Source organism: Ananas comosus, linkage group 14 (genome assembly GCF_001540865.1).
Source record: "Ananas comosus cultivar F153 linkage group 14, ASM154086v1, whole genome shotgun sequence".
Lineage (NCBI taxonomy): Eukaryota > Viridiplantae > Streptophyta > Magnoliopsida > Poales > Bromeliaceae > Ananas > Ananas comosus.
This window is the reverse complement of record NC_033634.1, coordinates 1,098,926-1,121,165: the sequence shown is the minus strand read 5'-3', so window position 1 is coordinate 1,121,165 and position 22,240 is coordinate 1,098,926. Positions and strand designations below refer to the sequence as shown.

At 36.9% G+C, this 22,240-nt stretch overlaps 5 protein-coding genes across 9 annotated transcripts; 1 reads left to right on the top strand and 4 right to left on the bottom strand.

Annotated features, from left to right (window-relative positions):
• On the bottom strand, positions 2,802-4,638 carry LOC109720681. The gene is made up of 2 exons (XM_020247940.1): positions 4,225-4,638; positions 2,802-3,517 (listed from the first exon to the last, which is right to left on the bottom strand). The coding sequence occupies exons 1-2, from the start codon at positions 4,560-4,562 to the stop codon at positions 3,049-3,051; spliced, it is 807 nt and encodes a 268-aa protein (XP_020103529.1). The 5' UTR covers positions 4,563-4,638; the 3' UTR covers positions 2,802-3,048.
• LOC109720680 (choline-phosphate cytidylyltransferase 1) lies at positions 5,468-10,460 on the bottom strand. Of its 2 annotated transcripts, XR_002219037.1 has the most exons (9): positions 10,173-10,460; positions 9,264-9,377; positions 8,341-8,436; positions 7,677-7,719; positions 7,225-7,380; positions 6,930-7,010; positions 6,263-6,361; positions 5,853-6,169; positions 5,468-5,742 (listed from the first exon to the last, which is right to left on the bottom strand). XR_002219037.1 is itself a non-coding variant. In XM_020247939.1 (8 exons), exons 1-8 carry the CDS (start codon positions 10,340-10,342, stop codon positions 6,083-6,085), a joined length of 846 nt encoding a protein of 281 aa, XP_020103528.1. In that variant the 5' UTR covers positions 10,343-10,460; the 3' UTR covers positions 5,713-6,082. The 2 variants fall into 2 exon arrangements, 1 of the variants encoding a protein (XP_020103528.1); XM_020247939.1 differs by having other exon boundaries at positions 5,713-6,169.
• LOC109720189 (zinc finger CCHC-type and RNA-binding motif-containing protein 1) lies at positions 11,046-13,473 on the bottom strand. Of its 2 annotated transcripts, XM_020247107.1 has the most exons (4): positions 13,237-13,473; positions 12,477-12,545; positions 12,290-12,396; positions 11,046-11,609 (listed from the first exon to the last, which is right to left on the bottom strand). In XM_020247107.1, exons 1-4 carry the CDS (start codon positions 13,403-13,405, stop codon positions 11,451-11,453), a joined length of 504 nt encoding a protein of 167 aa, XP_020102696.1. In that variant the 5' UTR covers positions 13,406-13,473; the 3' UTR covers positions 11,046-11,450. The 2 variants fall into 2 exon arrangements, with proteins under 2 accessions (XP_020102696.1, XP_020102697.1); XM_020247108.1 differs by lacking the exon at positions 12,477-12,545.
• On the top strand, positions 13,791-16,162 carry LOC109720191 (40S ribosomal protein S11-like). The gene is made up of 6 exons (XM_020247109.1): positions 13,791-13,931; positions 14,632-14,672; positions 14,757-14,857; positions 15,223-15,367; positions 15,463-15,552; positions 15,841-16,162. Exons 1-6 carry the CDS (start codon positions 13,920-13,922, stop codon positions 15,932-15,934), a joined length of 483 nt encoding a protein of 160 aa, XP_020102698.1. The 5' UTR covers positions 13,791-13,919; the 3' UTR covers positions 15,935-16,162.
• Positions 16,282-21,743, bottom strand: LOC109720187 (cytochrome P450 97B2, chloroplastic). Of its 3 annotated transcripts, none has more exons than XM_020247103.1 (14): positions 21,469-21,742; positions 20,779-20,959; positions 20,427-20,534; positions 20,270-20,354; positions 19,674-19,909; positions 19,131-19,304; positions 18,846-18,893; positions 18,652-18,711; positions 18,149-18,235; positions 17,950-18,038; positions 17,273-17,364; positions 17,008-17,069; positions 16,749-16,898; positions 16,282-16,665 (listed from the first exon to the last, which is right to left on the bottom strand). In XM_020247103.1, exons 1-14 carry the CDS (start codon positions 21,606-21,608, stop codon positions 16,450-16,452), a joined length of 1,728 nt encoding a protein of 575 aa, XP_020102692.1. In that variant the 5' UTR covers positions 21,609-21,742; the 3' UTR covers positions 16,282-16,449. The 3 variants fall into 3 exon arrangements, with proteins under 3 accessions (XP_020102692.1, XP_020102694.1, XP_020102693.1); XM_020247105.1 differs by having other exon boundaries at positions 21,409-21,515; XM_020247104.1 differs by lacking the exon at positions 19,131-19,304 and having other exon boundaries at positions 21,469-21,743.

Genomic DNA, 22,240 nt, shown 5'->3' with positions numbered 1-22,240 from the left:
TAACAAAGTAGATAGTAGTCAAAAATGATGCAGTATGTAACTAATTTGTTGCATTCCTTTCCAAAAAAGTTGGTGAGCTAACACAACAAAAGCAACATTGCAGCAACTCGATCTTGTGACACATCAAAATTACAGCTTGAGACCATCCAGTGAACTTCCTTTCTATACTATATCACCAAATTTATCAGCATATCATCTCTCCTCCAGAATAAAAAAAAAAAAAAAAGAGCCTATGTATGGGACACTTATATATGTTTTTCTCTGCAAATTATCTGTTTACATATACATATCTTTGTGAGAAATCTGAATGTGCCCTTCGGAAATTCAATGTTTTGCAAAAGTACTATTTCTGATCAAAAACTTGTTCTAGAAGCAGACAAAGTGTTTCCCATGAAATGTGTGTGTGCGTGTAAACTATTTACTAATTAGTAACCACGATAATGACATGAATGCTAAAACACGGGTGCCTAATGTAGTTCATGCTCAGGTACATATAACACACATTAAGAAAACATGACACCTTAATCATTATTTGTTGGTTGATGAGGAGCCTCTGAATCTTGTGTATCTTTTAATGTTTTGATTAGGTTAAAACAATTACGTTCATATACCCGGGTTTCTTCTTTAAAAAAAAAAAAAAAAACCTGTGAGAGGAGGACAACAAATAGGTTGTTACCTCCAACTTCATTCTAACTAATAACTTCCATGACCAAGAAGCCCTTAAAATTAAGGGGGTTCTTTTTTCACTTTTCTGCATATAAACAATAAACACACTTTAACCAAGGAGAATTCATGGTACTGAGATATCTTCGAACAACCTACACAAAATAAAGCCAACAGCAGAAACTCCAAACCATCTCTGTTATCTTAGAGTTGAAATCATTCTGCAAAGTCACAAACCATCTATTATCTTAATACCAATTTCAATTAGCCAATATCTAACAGGTTCAATAGCAAACTCAGCATCAGAAACAGCAAATAACCACAAGATTCTTATTAATACTTAAGTAAAGGAATTGGTAATCGCAATTTACATGTCGGATCACACATCACCAATTCACCAATCAAGCTTTAAAGAAAGAAATTTAAGGGTAGCCTAGAGATAATTGTATGGCAAATAATTTGCCCAAGTACAGCCAGTTATCAATATGTGCTTTTAGTTTTCAAGGAATTTGTGATTTGCTTGAATAAAATGAAACTTATCAGAAGCTAAAATTCTTTTCTGAGTAGTAAAAAGAAAAAAAAAACAAAAAAACATACACTAGGGTATCAAGAAACCTACGATCCAATCATCCAGTGAGCCTGAATACAAGTTATGACGGCGAAGAAACAATCAAGCACAATCGAACCCAACCAGGAAGAAAACTTATGCAGTACATCAACATTCAAGCTAGAGTTCCATCAGCCGAATTAAAAATATCAATCTTCCAACTTTGATAGAAACAATATAGCAAAGGGAAAGAAAATCACCAATAAGCACACAAAACAAGATAGCACCAGCATCAGTATTGCTGTCGCTTGTTTCTCGTCTTTAACATGATACCCTAATTAAACATATATATGCAATCGTCATTCAATAGTTTTAATGTTTGATCTGCTTCATCATGAATGTCTACCTGAGAACCTAACGTAATTTAGTTATTCGTTATGAGAAGTTTGATACATTGAATTCTCTGCTATTGTTACAACTGACACACAAATAGTCAATCACTTAATAAGATGTGCGGCCAATGTTGGTTGTGGGATATAAATATTGTTTATGTACAGAAAATGAATATTCTACAAAGTTTAAACTCAAATTATTCAAATTCTCACATTCTAGTTACAGAGAGAGATTCGATCGCTAGGTAGAGGAAATGAATAAATTAATACTGATGATTCTCCATAAAAAAGAAAAAGAAATATTTGACAATGACGAAGAAAAATAGTTAATCAAAAACATTCCAGAAAGTTGGATGACGAAAGCACTTTTCTAAACTCTACAACTTGACTAGAGCTTCGCTTGGGATTGCGGAGAGATTGCGTTACGTGCGGTGAGAAAGTATGATGGGAAAATATCTTATTTGTTTTCATACGTAATATTGCGTTCCGCATATCGCGATGAGTCGGTTTCTATCCCACCGGAGAACGCAGAAGTATATCCTTATATATTTTTATCCCAACTCCATTTTATCTAATAGTGTCAGATGAGCCTCAATACCAAACTAAGCCGAGGACAATAAAAAAAAAACTTTAGATACCACTATTTCTAACAGTCTAAGCAGCCATTAAGCATAAAGCATCGATTATGTATTTACACTTTTAGCGATATAGCATGTTGATTCACAGGCGAGCACAGGCCTTTATGAAGAAGGCTAGAATTTTGCATCAAATGGCTAAGTTAGTGAGAACTCAGGCAAAATCTGACATGCTTCATTGTAATTTTGAACTCATTTCCTGAACAAAAACTTTCGAACAAAGGCCCAATAACAAATCATACCAATGAACTAATTCTTGGGGCTTCTTTCTGTATAATAATTATGCGCTAGAATTGAAGAAATGGAGGAATGGAACTAAAGTTATAAGTTCCATGCAGCTAAAGAGAAGTTTTACGGTCTTCTTCAAATAATCCAGGCAACTTACTACAAAACATGTGTTAGCTTAATGATCTGATTTTATCAAGGGAACTAATATGTAAAATGTTCTGCACCATCATTTAGATGGAGAGCTAGAATTAAGTTGATGGTTTCTTCCCGAGACATCATATGGTCAAATTCAATCATAAAGTCTTTTGGAATATCCACATGGATCACATTTGCATATATCGAGATTAAACATGTTTTACCACGAGACCCAGAGAATACATAATGTATACCTTATATTTTTGCTATAACATGCATAGATATAGCAATCCTTGCACTATAATTTTATTATATGAATGAGAAGAGAGTATAGAAGATGAGCACCTCGTCATATACATTTGCTAAATGTCACTTGTACCAACTCACCAAAACATTGTTTCTCCATCTCTACTATATACACTGCTAATCCTTCTGTCTACTCCTTAAACTATGAACAAGTAACCAATCCTTCAATTGTTGCCTCCTTCTCCTCCTCCTCCAAAGTTCCCCTCACTGCCCGGTAAAGCTCAACCCATGAGCACGAGCCATTCCCGAATGTCAGATTGGGGCTCGGTGGGCACATGACCAAATCCAGCACAGTCTTCGGCCCCATGGCTACACGAGGGAAATTCAGCGCCAAGTTATCAACTCTATGCTCATAGATCTTCCCATTTCGATCTAGCTTGTACCGTGAGGTCCCTTCAAACCTCCCCTCTGCCTCCCACGGAACACGCGGCACCCCATGAAGCTCCCACCGGATTAAGATCATGTTTTCTGATGGCTGCCATATACGGAATATCTTCAACCCAATCTCGCGAAACAGGATGCGGCCATGGAATCGGAGCGCCCAGAAGATCAATTTATAGTTCTCGATACCTTTAAAAGTGTTTAGCGGATCGACAAATGTGATATCATCACTGCAAGAAAGAATGGAACACTCAAAATTAGGAAAACAGGAATTGCGTTTATAGGATAAAATGATGGTCCCTGTCGCATCTCGATATTGTGACTTAGAGCCTGTTTGGCACTACCGTACAGTGTACCGTTGTTTGATGAACTACTATCCGAGTAGTGTTATTGGGATAAGCACTATTGAGATCACCCCAGCAACTTCTATCTACAGCTTAATCAAGAAGCTCCAAAATGGGGCGTTTGCTGTTTTGAAATTGACAAACTAATTTCTATTTCTTACTATTTAATAACTCGAACTAGAACTATAGAAAACTTAGTGCTCAATTATAGACCCTTTCGAAATACACTCCGAAACTTCTTCTTCTTCTTCTTCTTCTTCTTCTTCTTCTTCTTCTTCTTCTTCTTTTATTAACACCTATTCAAATTTTGTTTGTTTTGATTTTGGATTTCACTAAAACTAACAATTTCATTAGCTACCAGCTATTAAATGTTAATAAATATCAGTTCCCTCGGCTCAAAATCTAGCAAAGCCATTAAATTTAATGAAATCCCTCCCAAACTAAATAAGATGCTCAATATATCGAATAAGAACATGTTTAATCAAAACAAACCAAGAGTAATCGAGGAGTTGTTCACACATATTTCGTCTAAAAACAACCAAAATCCGTAAATTTAAAACTGAATTGGGGGGAGTGGGAATTAGGGATTTCACCGGTAGATGACGTAATTGAGGTCCTTGACGAAGAGGGCGGGGAGGTCGTCGCGGAGGGTGCGAACGGCGACGCCGAGGTTGAGGTAAAACTCGTCCTTTTCCTCCTTCCTCTTCTCGATTCGATCGGATTCTTCGCTTCGGTGCGGCGTGGGGGGCTTCTCCCGCAGCTTCGGGGGCTTCTCCTGAAGCGCGTCGCGCACGAGAAGGGACGAAGAGGAGGAGGAGGAGGAAGAAGAAGAGTAGGAGAAAAGGAAGGGTTTTGAGTGGGGGTTTGGGGAAGGATTAGGGTAAGGGGAGAGGAGAGGGGGAGCGGAGAGATTGGGAAGGAGAAACGCCATTTTTTTTTTTTTCCTGGTTTTTTGGGTTTATTTTTTTAGCTGGAAATTTCCATTGTTTGGAAAGAGAGAGAGAGAGAGAGAGAGGGGGAGGAGAGTTTAGCAAATGTATGGTATTTTTCAGGTACTATTGTAGAAGTAATAAAACTAGTTTGCATNGGGAGGAGAGTTTTTGAGTGGTTTTGGATATCCCAACGGAGCGTGGGAAAAAATGTGGTTGGTTGATGATAACGTGCAAAATGGCGCACGTCGAGGCCCACGTGGCATAACATCCACCGTCGATTTTGCCTCTGAAGACTCATCATCCGTTTATCACAGTGAGTAGATATATATTTACTACGACTAGAGGATGTCCTCCTGAGCTGTTTGGGATGATCGAGGATCAGCTTTATTAAAATTAATCTAACATATTTTAAAATATTTTAAAAATAAATTTTTAATTTTTTAATATGATTGTCTAATAATTTGAAAATTTTAGAATTAATAATTTTTAATGATTGAGGTGTGCCGTTTGTAAGTTTAACAATATAAAAATATTCAAGACGGATAAAATTTTGGTAGAAAATTTTTTATATTATCTACAACAAAATTAATATCTCAATTTTAGTACTATATGATAAATTTTTTATGAATTTTTTTTATTTATAACAATTGATTTTTGAGCCCTTTTAATTATTAGGTAAATGATATCGAAAAATCATAATTTATTTTTTAAATACTTAAAATACAGTATCGTCGATTCAAAAGTTTCGTTATCGAAAATAACTTAGAAATACGAAAGCCTCCGCGATACTCAAGTTACTGCACCGATTAGAGTATCCAGATATGATACAATGCAGATTTTTTTTTTTTTTTTCACAAAACCAGTAAAAGCTAATTTTAGATACTAAAAAAAAAAAAAAGTTCAATTTAACTTTCTACGTCAACAAAACTTTTAAATACATGTCCTTTGAGACGACACCACGTCGGAAAAGAAGAGTCATGACCCACTTGCAAAACTACAGTAAATGGCAAACAGGTCGCACTCTGGCGAACCTGACTTTCGCAGAACTAGAATTGCGTCCAGGTACGCTGAACCTGAGAAGCTTTTACCAAATTCAATGCACCTGAGCCAACATTTCGCATGATGGATTCGATCACAGACCAATACATGTGATTGATATCACCACCAACTTGATTCATCCTTCAGGGAGGTAAAACAAAAGAAACACATTAGATGAAAATAGTAAAGTTTGACCTAGCTGCAGAGTATGTTAGGCTAGATGAATCAAACAAACTCAAATGTTCATGTACCTGTGCTCCAGTGTAAACAAAAGCATAGGTCTAATAGAACCAAACATATTCACCTATAATCCAAAGAAAATAATCCAACAAACCCAGCAACTAAGTATGTAGGTTTTGAAGTGCACAACAGTTATGAGGGAGTTTCGGCTAACAAAAGTACATGTTTTTCGCAGAGGCGTTCTCCTATAATCAACTCACAGCTATGTGATTTACAGGCGTACATAAAACACGAATTTGCACTATTCCTCCTCGTACTGAAGCAAACTGAAATCTTTCGATTGCCCCCTCTTGAGGCTCTCCTGGATTCGCTCTTTGATGGCCGTTCCCTGATGAAATTTTCAGTGCCAAAGTTGATCTAGATGCTGTGTTAGCGGAAATTGGCAATTATTTTAGGGTTATGGGGTAAATTTTTTACTCACCATTGAATGGCATCCCTCCTCGAATTTCTCAAGAAAACCGGCAACCCAGCGATCCGCATTCTCGACCCACTCCTCGTGAAGCTTTGCAACTGTGTGCAACTGCACGAGTCCATAAATGGTTACAATCAACATAAATGAAAGCCAAGATCCCACGAATAACCAAACAGAACATTAAGACATTAAAAGAAACATACTCTATTTTCTTTTTCATGTTCTTCATGGCATGTACCTCTGTATAATTACTTTGGTATGACAAAATATTTATATTCTCCAAATTAATTGTAGTGCATAATTAAATCTAGTACTATTATCACTCTTTTAATTTATTTTATTATGAAGATGCTCATAGGACAAACACATGCACGTCCCGCTCAATTGAGAATAAAACTTGAGCACAGTTCCGTAGGACACTTGGTTTGACATGTGAAAAGTAACTAACAATTGGGCCAAAAACATGGTGAAACCACATTATTCCATGAGAACGCCAAAACATCAAAAGAGAATAGAAAGATTGTTTTTTCTTTTCCTCCAAAAATCTTCATGCGATTTTAGGCTTATTACTAATATCCAAACATGCATGCACTAAATTCAGGATTTCAAAAGTGTTTCACAACCAAACCTTTTTCTCTGTACAAAAAAATTCATGGTGGAGAAAGAAAAAATGTACCTTCTCACCCACTTTTTCCTGTTGCTGCTTCACTTTGTCACGCAGGTTCTTTAAACCCATATTTACTCTCAACCGTTTTTCCTGGAAAAACCAAATCATCAGAACAAGTGCCCCAAACTAATATATATATATATATATATATATATATATATATATATATATATATATATATATATATATTAAAAAAAGTCCAGCACACGTTGCATATTATAAAGTTAAAGAATTTCGATCATAAAGTTTAATCTTCACTATTCGCACGTATGAAAACATTGTAGAATTCGTATTCTACACATGCCTTTACATAGCTGACACCAAGATCCTTCCTAGTGTAGCCTCGGGCCAAGTTGCGCATTACGTATTGGTTGTAATCTTTGACGATCCGCATTATTATATCAGATGTCGATATCCCATCAGTGCGTTTCGTTTCCTTGAACTTACCAATTGATTTAACCTGAAATTATTAAATTCGACCAGTTAATGCTGAACTTGAACAATATCAACTGAAAATAAATCATGAAGAAAATGTATACAGAGCTACGGCTTAAATGCGGGATACCCTTCCATTAAATATCATTATTTTCACTTTCCAACTTGAAATATGAACATCTATATGTTACCTCCTTAAACTATAACTTCTCCATGCACTGGAGTAAAATGTAGGTTTTGACATCTCAAGGGGAGAATATTTAAGGGGTTTCTGACATTTTAGCCAACACGAATAGATGGAAACAAGCAACTGACACTCACAAATTCATATACATCGTTGCCAGCTCCACTTGCATCGGCATATCTGTGTAGATAGGATAGAAACAAATAAAAAGAAAAATGTTTAATTCTCATCAAACAGGGAATGCAAAAACTTTTATGTTAACTATATATAACGTCCATCATTCACATGCATTTACAACAAGCACATAAGCTTCAGAGGAACAAATTATAATTGGATACACAAAGCATGGAGTAAAACAGCAAGATCTGTGTTTCAACTCTTTGCTATCAACAAAACGGGTAAAAATGTATAATGAAATAGGCCTGAGACTTATTCTTTTGCTTCTCACCCCTCAACTTTTGCTTATTTTATTTCGAATTATTTTTGTAAGTTGAATTAGATATTCCAAAAAATCTAATAGCAATTTTATCAAATTTAACAGTTTTACCTGCTTTTCGAGCAATGGAACTATGGGTTCCGGTAATGACCAATAGTTAAAGGAGCTATTAATTTCAATAAAATCCCTGATTCAATTGACAGAATAGCCAAATAAAAAAAATCACAAGTTGAGTGGTTGTCCCCCAAAAAAAAAAAATTGAGGGGACTATTTCATAACGGCCCATGCACAGTGGGTCTTTATACATTTTTACCTTCATAAAACATACAGATCAAACAAATGTAATAGGGTCCAGGTGACCTTACGGGAGTGAGTCGTGAGCTACATAGTCAATCTTGTGCTTGTCTAGGAACTCTTTTGTGATAACCCAAGGAGCATCAGGAATAACTTCATCAACCCATCTGCCAAGATAACAAAATTGACAGCTGTACATTACAAATACTTTCAGATTTAGAGAAGGCCCAGAAGAATTATTGGTCCTTTTTTTTCCCCCAAAGTAAAAACAGGTGATTGGTTTCTCATTTATTATGGAACTAACAATAATTTCCTTCTTTCTCCCAACTTTAGTTTAAATAACCATAATTTCCTTTTTTTTTCCCAACTTCAGTTTAAATAACCATTTCCCAAGAACCCAATAAGCGAATTCAAAGCACAAAGATAAACAACAACCAGGTTGAAGATTTTAAGGTAACTTTCATACTTCTCTATATTCAAGGCCAACAAACCTTTTTATGCGCAACAAGAGATAGAAGAATAGGGATGACTCTGACAGTAAAGAACCCTAGGTCAAAGAAGAGAACGAAAGGGATATATTGATACAAATTTCTTTTATATCTTGTTCCATAGTAATGTATTTTCTTCTGACCAGCTTGCATATTGTTCTCGTAATCCTCGACATGTTTCTACCAGCTAAATATGACATCCTATCTAATTAATGTGAATGCTCATAAGGAAGTTGCTTGTCAAAAGAACTTGAAACCTTCTAGACAAATAAGTACAACGTAGAAAGGATATGAACATATAATATAGGGGTTATTCTTTACCTCAAATACTAATATGCTCATCTTATATAAACAGCTTGGATAATTATCCAAACTACAATATGTTTCACAAAATTAAGTTTTAAGAAAATTATAAAAGTGCAACTAAGTCGTCGAATAAAAAAAAAACAAAACCGAAAAAAAGAAATAAAGAAAACGTTATTAAAGAAAAGAGCAAAAGAAAATACTTGCAATGCCGAAGAGATTCATATCGCTCAGATTCAGTCATGACAGTCTTCCCTTTAAATTTGTGTGTCAATTCATCATTGCAACATCCAACAAGAAGATACGTGTTTGGAAACCTAAAAAATCAGAACTGTCAGCTCTCAAATACAATTTTCGTCAGCATATTGCAGAATTTTTTTCACTGTTATAGAGCTACAAGAACTTTGGAGTTTGTAGTAAAGAGTTCCAATAATCAACCAATAAAATCATGCATCATTACAATAGCTAGATGAAACATTAGACTTAAAAAAACCTTTTCCGATCTCTTCAATCCTTTTCGTGTTATTGGCTTATTGCGCACTGAAACATACGCCTATACCCAATTCACTTCTTTTTTCATATTATTTTTGCTTAATTTTTAGCTAATCAGTATATAGCCCAAGGGACAAAAGTAAAACATTGAAAGAGACATGCTTCCTAACACTTACAACTTACAAACATCCAAATCTTAGTAAGCTCCAACTCCCTAAAATCATGAAAACAGAAACTTCACCATTTTCCAAATAAGAGTAAAAAACCGAACTTGGGCCCTACACAAACAATGATTATGCCCTAATTCACCTGATCTACACACATACGCAATCTAAAAAAGAGGAAAAACCCAAAAATTTTGAAATAGAACTAACAAAAAAAGAAGCCCAGATCAGAAAATATAGGCTAAGACCTACTATAATCCCTTCGAATTATTCACAAATCCACCAAAGAGGAGAGAAATTTCGCAAATAAAACCCAAAAAATCCTCTACAATCACAGATCACCAAAACTCAACACTAGTAAAGGTAACAACCATAACAAACGGAAGCAGATAGGGATAACACTACAGCAATACTAGAGAAATTAGAGAGAATTCGAGGGCTTGAGTGCAAAACTACAGCTTCTTCGCTTGCTCGAGGGATCGGGCGTGGCCGAAGTGGAAGAGATCGTAGATGCCATCGGCGTAGACTCGGACGGGTCGATCCTTCTCCCCCTCCGCCGCCTCCGCCACTGGTCCCTCCGCCTTCGTCTTCTTCCCCGTCTCCTCTTGGGGCTTCGCTTCCGCCATTAGAGGAGCTCGAAGTCGCGGGGTGTGAAGAGAGGAAAAAGGAAGACTCGTACGAGTCCACGAGCGAAGACGAAGAAAGAGAAGAGGCACGACGATGTTGCCTTCTCCTATGGCCCCCGACATACCTTTTACGACTTTACTTTTTAAAATAAATAAATGTTTTACATATTTACATATATACCCCTGTACAGTAATCTATTTATCTCTATATCCCCGTCATAACATGTTGTGGATAATCATTGTATCATCATCACGTAACCCCTTTTTTTTAACTTAATTGTCCCAGTAAAAGATTCTAGTTTTATTAGAATTATAAATTTATCATGTTATCTTTTTACTGTAAAATGATTTATTTATTTCAACTTATTTTATAGTCACAATAGAGCTCGGATTTTAAACGACACAAAATCGGAAAAATATAGTTGACGCGTAAATTTTTCGCATATCTAAGCTTATTTGTTTAAGACTTAGATTGGCATTAAGACCTATCTGACGTTATTAAATAAAATAGAATTAAGATAAAAATATATAGAAATATATTTTTACGTTTTTCGGTAAAACTAAAAAAAAATATATCGTAACCGACTCATCGCGATATACGGAACGCAATATTACGTACGAAAACAAATATAATAATTTTTCAACGTACTTTTTTACCACACGTAATACAATTTCCCTGCAATTCCAAACGAAGCCTAAATCATCCAATGCAATTGACTTCGGTCAAAACAGTGATTCAATAATGTTTTAAGTAACTACTTAGAAGCAACATTATATTATTCGAGCATCGCATTCTCACAAAAGGAAGAGAACAAAGTGGTTGACAAATAAAATCTGTTGGAACACATTTTTACAAATAATTTCTTCGTCCAAGCAAAATTGAAGAAACGCAGGCCTCAATGCGGGCATTTATGTGCACAGAGCAGGTTTTGTTAGAGGCGGAGTAACTTCGATTTTTTTCTCCTTGCTTTCTTTGAAATGAACTTTTAAGGCCCCCAGTTTCAGTTTGAACTGCAGTTGAATCCTCCATTGCAGTTGCTGTTGCGCTTCTATTGCAGAACTTAGATCCAGATCAAGCACAAATATGAAGCGATTTATATATCTTCATTCAACTAGCGTAAGCAGCATCTTCCTCATATGAATGATCCTTAAAACAATTGGGTTGCTGATTTCGCCCTGAGGGTGGGCCCGAGGTAATTGGGTAATCAGCAAATCCATTGTTCACTGGCTTCGCAATCTCAGCATAGATCGTCCTACCATCAATTCTCTGGAAAAAAGAAAAAGGAGAGGAGAGCAATTGATTTTTAATGCTTGTAAGAGAAGTAAAAAGATAAAACGAAAGCGACAAAAGAGAAGATAAGTTATAGTACCAACATGTGAATAATGCAATATAAGTAGAAGGGAACTTCAGCTCAATTACAGATAACCACCTAAATTTTAAATGGACAGTTTGCTCTTTCAATCGAGGACTATGGCTGATTTCTTTCAGTTTTCCTTCGCAACCATAAGTCACATAAAAGCTAAATAACTCAAATCGCCCTTAAATTCACCTCAGTATTCACAAAAAGGGTACAATCTGAAGTTTACAGGTCAGATGACAATCACATGCTAACGGCAGTTTCAAAAAAGTGATAAAAATTCGGGTTAGGTGGTTGATCGAAATCAGTTTGTTCCCGTAATTTTTAAGGCAGTGGCATAGAAAAACAGCACTAGAGTTCACGGAGGCTTTCTACGTTCTGTACCTAAGAAGTTCAACGAGTTCACCAAAGAACCCTGAAATCAAAGAATGGTAAACCCAAGCCATGTAAACTTTCTTACTAAAACCATACGTTGGTTGACGATGCATTTCTCGGACGCACTTTTGAGATAGGGATGCAGTTTAGGTGTAAATATTATTTGATCGCTTGGAATGATTAGAAAGAAAATGGAAAGTTCTGGGAAGTGGACCTTTTGATCCATTTGCTCCATTGCTGAAATGGCATCATCTTGAGACGCGTATTGAATGAAAGCATAACCCTTCGACCTCTTCGAATCTTCATGTTTAGCGAGTTTAACTGCCAAAAAAAAAGCGGGTTTATATTGAGCCACGATTATCACAACCCCTAAATGATAGTAATGAAGCAGCAAAACGCACCCTCCACAATCCGGCCAAACCTCGAGAATAGTTTGATGAGAGTAGCTTCACCCGTAAAATATGAAATATCTGTAGTACATTGGCACATTAAAATTTACATAACATTAGAGACCCTGTAGGTAAAAAACACAATAATGATGTAATCTTTGCAATTTGTGCAATTGACAGTTTTTGGTGTTGAAGCATGGCTTTAAACATTGGCCATATTCGGGAATCAGTACGAGTACAATTTAGGCGTATTCCAGGTTCAGTTTCTTCGAAAGTAAAAAAGAAACATTGCTCAAACTATCCGACTTAGTCAATTTACGCCCCCTCATAGCTTCATTCATAACAATTTTATCTTCATAGTACTCGCATTAGATTTTTGCTTGGTAAAGTTGAAATTTTGACGACGAAATTGAAATCAAGGTCAATCTTCATGGACGAAAGTGAAATCTATGTCAAACTTTGAGGACTAAATTGTTCCAATCCAAACTCAGTAAGACTCCGACCAAATTAGAGTCAGCGTCAAATTTCATGGACTAAAATTTTGCAAAATCAATCCTAATTCTACAGCAGAAACCAAATTTTCAACTTAAGAGCAGCGTTTAGAGGGCGATCGTATGAGGAAGAGACTAAAATGTGAGAATCTGAGTCTTTGAGAAATCTATACAAAACCATGGAATACATAAGATTCAAATCAAATAAATTGGGATTGAAAAGGAGCTAATGTGCTGCCAAAAAAAAAAAAATTAAGCCGGAAAAAAGGTTAATCGCTTACTCCGGACGAAGATTCTACTCGCTGGAGGAAGATCGGGGAACAAAGCGATCGAATTCCTCGAATTCGACACGAAAGAAGAAGAAGAATATGAAGAAGAAGAAGAAGAAGAAGGGGGAAGAGACGAGGCCGAGAGGGTATTGGAGATCCATGGCGCTACCGCGCCCACCATTTCCCTTGTGGCGTAGAGACAGAGGGAGAGAGAAATGGTGGAAACCCCGTTCTTCTTCTTCTTCGCCTCTTGAGAGAGAGAGAGAGAGAGAGAGAGAGAGAGAGAGGGAGGTGGGTCTCATCCTTGGGGAGCGGTACCTTTTGGTGGGACGGTCTTTAACGTGAGACACTGCAATCCACCGTTCACGTGAGACACTGCAATCGACCGTTCACGTGGCTTTAAGATCCGTACAGCCCAACAGATGAACGGTGGATGATAGAGTCTCCTTTTGTTGGTACTCGGCTAGCCCAAATCATTATATGGGCCCGTTTACGCTAATTTGGAGGCCCATTAGGTTAAGCCCGCTAACGTAAAACCCTAACTCCGACTCCGTGCGCCTCTTATGATAACACTCCGAGCGAAAGCGCTCGCTATAAAAATTAGGGTTTTCCCCCTTGCACTTTTCTCTCCTTAACCCCGCCGCACCTCACCCTTTGCCCCTCTCTCTCTCCCTCTCCCTCTCCCCCCATCAACAATGGCGGAACAGGTGAGCTCCTTCGTCCTCTCTCCCTCTCGTTCCACGTATCTAAAGCCTAGCTTTTCGTCGATCTGTTACGTTTGCTTTCGCATGGAGAACGAGTAACGGAGCCGAATCATATCCTTAGTATCATTAGATCTTTTCGGATAATGTAACCTTCTAGGTAACACCATTCGATCTCAAGTGAGTTTTCGTATGATTGCTTTATTAGCTGTAAAAATTGGAACTTTTGTAGTATTACTAAGAATAAAATGAATTTTCTGATTTGTATACAATGTAATCTAGCTTCTAATTGTGTTTAGGGAAGTGGAAGTATATCCTTTTCTAGCTGAGGGCATTACGATTTGGTGGATTGATATATTGCTAATCCACTTGGTATTACGCCATATGTGATTTTAGATCAAAATATATGTCCCTTTTTTTTTTTAACTTTACACCGAATCTGTATGATGTTCTTACCTGCATTTATTGGGTCTTTGTACTTCTGAATCAAATTTATAGTCTTTAATCTGTTTTTATTCTATTTCCTTCATTTACTTGTAAACTCTGATGGTCAATTCCCTGTTGCACAAGAAACAAGTTCTCCTATTTATTAAATGTTTTGTTCTTCTACGACCCCTCATCTGATATGTCCAATTGTCCGTGAAGAACATATTTAGGACCCGCAGTTTTTCCATAATTCTTATGCTTGCATTTTCTTTTCTTGCAGACGGAGAAAGCTTTCCTCAAGCAGCCAAAGGTTTTCCTTTGGTAAGAATTTTGTTTATGTCTACATATATTTTTGTTAATTTATCCGGGACTATGTTTGTTTGACAATGGCACGCGTTGCTACAGCTCCAAGAAGTCTGGGAAGGGGAAGAGGCCCGGTAAGGGTGGGAACCGCTTCTGGAAGAGCATTGGCTTGGGATTTAAGACACCCAGGGAAGCAATTGAAGGTATTATCACGCTATACCACTCGATATCATTATTAGTTCTCTGCACTTCCTTTTGGCCTTCTTGATGTGCTTCGATCTAATTTATTAGTGAATAAATTCCCTTCACTCATAATGTTTTTGTGACCGTACTTTACTAGCACAAATTACCATTACAGAATGAATGAGATATGTGTAAGTATATCTCATTTGAATAGTTATGCTTCTACAATTATTGTGTTAAGTTCTTTGTGAAGTTTTTGCTTTGCCTGACGAAGAGTTGTTTGTGCTTATGCCGTCTTCTAATTGCTGTTCATAGTTTGTTAATAAACATATAGTTGTAGAATCATCCGCACTTCCATGTAATCCTGAACTTCTTTTCAATGTAGGTACATATATTGACAAGAAATGCCCATTCACTGGGACTGTTTCCATTAGAGGCCGCATTTTAGCTGGAACATGCCATAGCGCCAAGATGAACAGAACTATTATCGTTCGCAGAAACTACCTCCATTTCGTGAAGAAGTATCAAAGGCGAGTCAACACCTGGAAATTTTATTTATTCTTCCTCACCATTTTATTCAACTTGCAGCTTGAAAATGAAGAGGAATATCTTCTTTTCATTGCAGGTACGAGAAAAGGCATTCCAACATTCCGGCACACATATCCCCCTGCTTCCGTGTGAAGGAAGGCGATCACGTGATTATCGGTCAATGCAGGTGAGTCGTGTTGCTCGTTTTTCGTCCTAGGTAATCCCTTGGTAGCCCTAATTAGTAGTATTTGGACCTGCTCTTCAAAGAAGCTCAAGTTGCTTTCGCGGAGATCCTGTGTAGTCAAAGCTTCATACTTTTGTCTGCCAGATGCTTGACTGCTGCTTTCTGAGTAGAGAAGCTGCTGATGCTTTGCGTAACAGGCGCAACGCTAAATTTTGTTAACACTATGCATAAGAGTGTAGTAGGGTCTATGGAACAATTGCTTATCTGGTTGTCTTTCTACTTACATTTCAGGCCGTTGTCGAAGACTGTGAGGTTCAATGTCTTGAAAGTCATTCCTGCCGGATCAACAGGTGGCGGCGGGAAGAAGGCTTTCACCGCAGCTTGAGGCCCGCGACGCAGCCAGAATCGTTTTTCTCATTTTGAGTTTTAGAGTTGATTAAGTCTCTGAATTTTCCTTTCAGCCATAAGACTTTGCAGCTTAAATCAGATGTTTTTCACTTTGTGATTTTGGAGTTAATCATTGGAGTACTTTGCCTTTTTGTAGCTGAGATTGCACTTTGTTATTCTGCTATATAATATTTCATTTAGGCCATTCAAGGCTTCTTTTTTTTTACTCCATTTTTTGTGGCTTTTTTCATCGTTTGGGTCTTTTCTAGTTATACAACTTTAAAGGGGGAAGAAAAAAAATAAAAAAGATCCTCTTCAAACCTAGACCTTTCTAAGAGGAAAAAATGCAAGATATAAACCAGATACCATTATTAAAACTGATTCATCAATTTTTATCCTCAGCGCACTTCGACGAAAATTTCTCTACAAGTTTCTCATATTACAATTGTGAGAAGTCACAGAATGATTACAAAACATTGATCGAAAGTGCACATTATCTTTATCTTTGTTCGTTCAAGATCTTTTCTTTAGCCGGCACCACAAGCCGCTCTTTGTATGCATTGTTGCACCTGTAACCAGCTCCACCTCGTCCGGCGATCCCCTCAACTCAACATCAAACTTCTGTAAAAGCATTGCCAACGCTACCGTCGATTCGAGGAGCGCAAACTGGTCGCCAACACACTTGCGCGGCCCCCCACCAAACGGCAGAAACGCGAAATCGGAAATTATCTGATCATGTATTAAATTTGCCACATCAGTTAGAAATTCGAAGCTGCTAGAGCTAAACCACAAGGGAGGAGGTTCGTATTAACCTCGTTGGGGTACATTGCTCCGGGGCTTCGGCTCGGATCGAAACCTGCCCATCCTTCGATATCTTCGTTTCCTTTCGGAACTAAGAACCTCTCCGGTTCAAATTCATTCGGCCAGTCCCAAAAGTACGGTGATCTATGAAGGTTGTATACCTATAGCATTATGGTCTCTTTCGTGAATGTATACATCAAGGAAACATGGAAAGTGAGAGCTTCTGCAAGAATATAACCAAATATTTCTGTAAGATGATACTCGACTAACCGAAACAAATATATCTGTTCCCCTAGGTATTTCATATCCTTCTTTATTGCCGTTGTATCCTCCTGAATGAGAAAGGAAAAAAAAAAAAAATTCATTGTCAAGTCAACATAAAGGAGAAAGAAATCGGTGCTTCTCTGATTCCGCAAAAAAGATTCACTTCGGAAGTACAAATACATTTAAACAAGGAGATAGAAACCGAAAAAAAATCCCTAATCACCAAACAACAAACAAAGTAATTCATATAATTGGTAAAAGAAGAATATACCCGGCAATTTATCTGGTTTGAGAGCACGCCGAATTAGTAGAGGTGGCTGGGGGTATAACCGAAGGGCTTCGACAATGACAAGTCGTATATAGCTGGAAAAAGAAAATCATTTCACAAGTAGTTATTACATTACATGACAGATTAAAATAATCAGTGAGTTCGTTCCTGAAGTCATTCTTAAGATTTCTGCAATGTTAAACCCTGAAATCGCAACACTGCCATGCAAAGTTAGCATTTTTGCGCACCGTTTTTCGTGCACCCCTGCTGGCGGCGTCTAGTAAAAATGCTTTTTTGCCAATATATACACCTAGCAGGGGTATGAAATGTCAGTAAATATGGTCTCCAGAGGCATGTGTGCAAATACTGACTTTGGCATTCGTGCCGTTTCACACATTTGCTGGTGTACACATGCACGGAAAACCATAATCCTCATTTATGTGCTCATCTCCTTGACCATAACAATTGCCAAGGATAACACAGATCAACTGGTACAAGATACGAAACGATGGCTTGAGATGTGAGCATCTCAAAAGGTTTCAACACATTATAAGACAACAAAAATTTCCAAGTTTGTTACTAAAATGGCAATTAGAGCTGAAATATTTATGATGGAAGAGAATAAGTACTATTGCTTCGTTAATTTAAGAGAATTAGGTTGAAAAAGATTGATAACCTACTCCAACTTTTTGAGGGACTCGGCAGTTATTCCCTCCCCACCAATTACAGAATCAATCTCTTCCTGAGCTTTTCTCATCTTTGCTGGGTTCTGCATGACGTAAATTCAAATTATTCATGCATATAGATACAACCTATTTAACTTTAAGAAGCTGCAATAAAAGCTAGGAATTGCAGATTGATTGTGTGAAAATAGTGTACCTGGGCAAGTAGAAAAGTAGCCCATGTTAGAACAGCAGCAGTTGTTTCATGTCCCGCAATAAGCATTGTCATGAGATCATCCCTAAGCTGTTTATCATAATTTTTTGTTAACAGCTACTAGAGAAATGTGCAAAATACAATAAAATTGTACAAATTTGATGTGATAAAATTCTTTAGGGGATTTGATGCATATGTCCTTGCAAAATCATCTATTTATATTTATATACCCTTTGAAGGTGCAGTTTCTTGCAAATATAACCTTAAGTTGGGGGGAGCATGGCGACTGCCAGAGGAAATTGGTTTCTTATTAGCAAAGTTTTTTTTTTTTTTTTTTTTTGTAGGGGTGTTTTTGTAATATGTAAGAAATTAAGTTTATGAAGGGCAGACATGAAATTTCAGATTTCACGGGGGAAAACATGCAATTTGATAACTTTTTTAAGGGGTACATGTAAAAATTTCTCTCTTTTAATCATCAATATAGTACAGCATTGAAACAAATTTACCTGGCGATCATCGACGTCAGCACCTCGCATATCAACAAGAAACCGAAGTAGACTAACATCCTGCAAACTTAGACATGCAACAGCACCAAATTCAACTAGATTTCCCAAAAACTTCTCATACTGTCCCTGAGGCAACAATTTTCATCTGAAAAATCTAGAGAGAGACATTATTAAACGGAGAAAAACTAACCAACCTTCAGGGTTGAGTAGTCTCTCTGTTGAAGTTTTTCAACATCATCTTCCTGCAACAACCAGGTATTTAAATAGACTAGAATATATGTAAGCAACTACAGGAATTTTAGTTACATATTCTACAATTTGATCCCTTTCACCCTCCCCAGTTAATAGCTAGAATCTTGGAAAATTTATAATTATCACTATAAGCCTCTTAGGATCCATTATTCTTCTAAATTTCTTAAATATGATTCAAAAGGCTACAGACAAACAAATTGGCAAAAGTTTACGAATTAGCATGCTACCTGCCTCGTCTCTTTTGCATTTTTAATTAGCTCATCAAGGCAATCATTAATGACTTTGAGATCATTTTGGAACTTGCGTTGTCTTGGAACTATCCATCTTGCTAAAGGAAGATTCCAGTAAGGAATGTAAAAAGTCGATCTATGCTCAGCTTCGAAGAGTGTTCCATATACGGCCTGTCTTGAGAGACAGGGTTGCAAGTTAAAAATTCCTTCATCACATCATAGAAAGATCATAAAAAGAAATAGAATTTACTTTAAATTTATGTAAAAATCTTCAGAAACCCCTTGACTTGTTTTGCTATGAATTATTTCTGTTAGTTGAATATAGATGTCCTAAGTGTCATAATGATTTTTGTTAGATTTAATGGCTCTACCCAATTTCAACATATAAAACTGCGGATCCGCTAGCATGTAACTACCCAGTAGTTAATGAAGCCATTGATTGAACTGAATCCCGAGTTCAAGTAGCCGAAATAACTCAATCTATTTGAAACAAGCTTCTCATCAAGGGGTTCTCCAAACATTTTTGAATTCAGTTTTCACCTTGATCACAGGAGATTCCTTTGTAACGGAACCAAAGTCATAGTTGAACACACCCAAGCCAATTATGTCGAGAGCCAAATTTGAAAATTCGGCTTCGAGGTCTAACTCTATTGCTTTCTTATCGTGGTTCTCTCTTTCAATGAGTTCCTCAAACTTCAATATTGATCTCTCCGAACATTTAGTAAATGTTCTAACCATAGTTTCCAGGAATAGAGAATGAAAACCGGGAGTAATAACTGCAATGCACCAAAATAGATGAGTCGATTAGTACTGAGAAGGATCAACCAGAACATGCTTACATCATTTTCCATTTGATACTCAAATCTTCATAAATAAACCTTATTCACGTTCGCAGCAGGATATATTGCATACAACACCAAAAAATGTATGTTCGATTAATATCATCGTATGCACTCATCAGATCACACAAAATTCTCATAATAATGATAACAACAGCATCAATAAATACACCGAAAGGAGAATGCATAAGAGAGGGTCTATACTTGAAGCCGTGTAACCAAGTAATTCTGTACCATATATTACAAAATAATTATAAGATGTTAAAGGAATATATACAAATTCCACAGCTTACTGACCTTTTCTCCTCACTTTCCACGTATCAAGGTCAGCAGGTATAAGTCCTTTTCCCATTATTGGTTCTAGAATTTCAGCAAGAACTCCCTAGCGAAAGAACAGGAATAGCACCAATTAACAACGGCAACTAACTACAACAGCAAGGATATGCGGACCGACCTTGTCGTAAGCAAATGCATTTTCTCGAAGGATATGTCTCGCCACAATGGGATCAGACACGACAACAAATGATTTCGGTCCAAACGCAAGCTTATAAACAGAACCATGCTGCAAGAATAGAGCAAAACTAGATCAGAAATGTAGAGTAGACATCTTGTCCGACAATCACACCAGCATATTGAGAATGTGCCTCCAAGATTCAACTAAGATCGACTGAAAGAATTGAAGAAGTTTACAGCGTAACGACAAAGGTTATAATTGAACAACTTTTAGCCAGATTAAACAAGTCTTGCGTAAAAGCCGAATCGCAGTAGCGGCACAATGCGAGTAAGAAGACGGAAAGAGCGAGCACCTCAATAAACCAATCATAGAGTGAGAAGAAAAGAGGGCGGCCGAACAGATCGGAAACAGCACCTTCGGCAATCGGCATCGATCCGATGCTACCCCCACTCAATAGATTGGTAAGAAGGTTGCTTGCATTGTCTAAAAGATTCCTTTTTGTTCTAGGCTTCTCAACACTTGTCGACTGGCATCTGCATAGAGATTAAAATCACGATGAACAATATTAATCCCTTTTCTCTTAACATGTGAGGGGATTTGTTCGAGTAATCACTAATATCCTATCACTTAAGAGTACAAACAAAAAAAAACAAAAAAAAAAAATCATTTTTGCGGTTTCTGTTGAACACTAGTGCATCAAAACGCAATTCAAAACATAAATTAGAGATAAAGGCGGATCGTAGAGCCAGAAAAAGAGGGGGGAAAAAAGATCTATGAAGTAAAAATCCAAGCTTTTTTAGTACAAAGCTACAATTCGAACCAGTTCTTCACGAATTCGCATTAGATAACAATTGGGTACTCCAAAGAAATAGCATTTAATTCGATTCTCTACCAATTCGTTCCGCAACAACATCTAGCTAAAATAAGACTCTAGAACAAAATTAACGAGATGGGTATTGCTCAAATGAAGAGGATTCGTCACCAGCGAGGAGAAAACTGGGGAAAAAACAAGGTGAGAAATTGGAGATGCAAAGATGCCAACTTCGTGGAAAAGCGCTTCCGCGGGAGAGCAGGGGAGAGAGTGGACGGCGGGGAGAGTCGACTGAGGCCGGTTTGGCGAAATCGGAGCTTTTGGGAGCCACCATTTACGGCCGCGGGGAGCTGCGGCGCGGCGGAGCTCATGGCTGGTGCACGAAGCTTCTTCGAGAAGCAGAAGCAGAAGCTGAAGCAGAGGCTTTTAGAGGAGGAAGAAGACGATAAGGGCTTTTTACCGAAGCTTTTCGTGTTTGGCGCACACTGCTACTCTGTGTGCTCCACTTCCCTTTTGTTTTGTTTTTTTTTAAAAAAAATAAAAAAACTAAATTATATAAATTTTTTTTATAAATACTTTCTTTTTTTGTCTAACTTTTAAAAGTCCATATTATATCCCCTCAATATTTTAAATTATTATATTTAGTCCCACTCAGTTTTGTTTTCATTACTATTATATTCATTTCTTATATTTTATATCAAAAATACCCTTTCAAAATAACAAAAATATAGTAAAAAAATTTTTTTTATAGAAAAGATAAAAATAATTTGGTTATTTTGTCCTCACCGTTAACGTCATATTTTTTAAAAATATTTTCAAAATTTTAAAAAGATAAAATATGAATTTTTGAATGTAAAGAAAAAAATTTAAAAAATAAATATTTACAGAAAATTTTTATAATTTAGTCTAAAAAAATTAATTGGTTTCTTAATATGGTCACACTTAATTCATAAAGAATAAGGGCTCTCTAGTGGAGGATTATAGGGCGCACTACAATTTGATA

What these genes read in the sequence shown, in the direction of transcription:
- LOC109720189 (XM_020247107.1), bottom strand. Translation starts at nt 13,405, where the DNA reads ATGGTGGGCGCGGTAGCGCCATGGATCTCCAATACCCTCTCGGCCTCG. An exon ending in GTTTGGCCGGATTGTGGAGG is followed by an intron (nt 12,397 to 12,476) that starts GTGCGTTTTGCT and finishes TTTTTTTGGCAG; the next exon opens with TTAAACTCGCTAAACATGAA. An exon ending in TGGAGCAAATGGATCAAAAG is followed by an intron (nt 11,610 to 12,289) that starts GTCCACTTCCCA and finishes TCTTTTTTCCAG; the next exon opens with AGAATTGATGGTAGGACGAT.
- LOC109720680 (XM_020247939.1), bottom strand. Translation starts at nt 10,342, where the DNA reads ATGGCGGAAGCGAAGCCCCAAGAGGAGACGGGGAAGAAGACGAAGGCG. An exon ending in GAATCTCTTCGGCATTGCAA is followed by an intron (nt 8,437 to 9,263) that starts GTATTTTCTTTT and finishes TTATCTTGGCAG; the next exon opens with ATGGGTTGATGAAGTTATTC. An exon ending in TTGGTGTCAGCTATGTAAAG is followed by an intron (nt 7,011 to 7,224) that starts GCATGTGTAGAA and finishes TGGTTTTTCCAG; the next exon opens with GAAAAACGGTTGAGAGTAAA.
- LOC109720191 (XM_020247109.1), top strand. An exon ending in CAGCCAAAGGTTTTCCTTTG is followed by an intron (nt 14,673 to 14,756) that starts GTAAGAATTTTG and finishes GCGTTGCTACAG; the next exon opens with CTCCAAGAAGTCTGGGAAGG. An exon ending in GTGATTATCGGTCAATGCAG is followed by an intron (nt 15,553 to 15,840) that starts GTGAGTCGTGTT and finishes CTTACATTTCAG; the next exon opens with GCCGTTGTCGAAGACTGTGA.
- LOC109720681 (XM_020247940.1), bottom strand. Translation starts at nt 4,562, where the DNA reads ATGGCGTTTCTCCTTCCCAATCTCTCCGCTCCCCCTCTCCTCTCCCCT. An exon ending in CTCAATTACGTCATCTACCG is followed by an intron (nt 3,518 to 4,224) that starts GTGAAATCCCTA and finishes TCTTTCTTGCAG; the next exon opens with TGATGATATCACATTTGTCG.
- LOC109720187 (XM_020247103.1), bottom strand. Translation starts at nt 21,608, where the DNA reads ATGAGCTCCGCCGCGCCGCAGCTCCCCGCGGCCGTAAATGGTGGCTCC. An exon ending in GAGACTACTCAACCCTGAAG is followed by an intron (nt 18,712 to 18,845) that starts GTTGGTTAGTTT and finishes CTAAGTTTGCAG; the next exon opens with GATGTTAGTCTACTTCGGTT. An exon ending in GAACAGATATATTTGTTTCG is followed by an intron (nt 16,899 to 17,007) that starts GTTAGTCGAGTA and finishes ATAATGCTATAG; the next exon opens with GTATACAACCTTCATAGATC.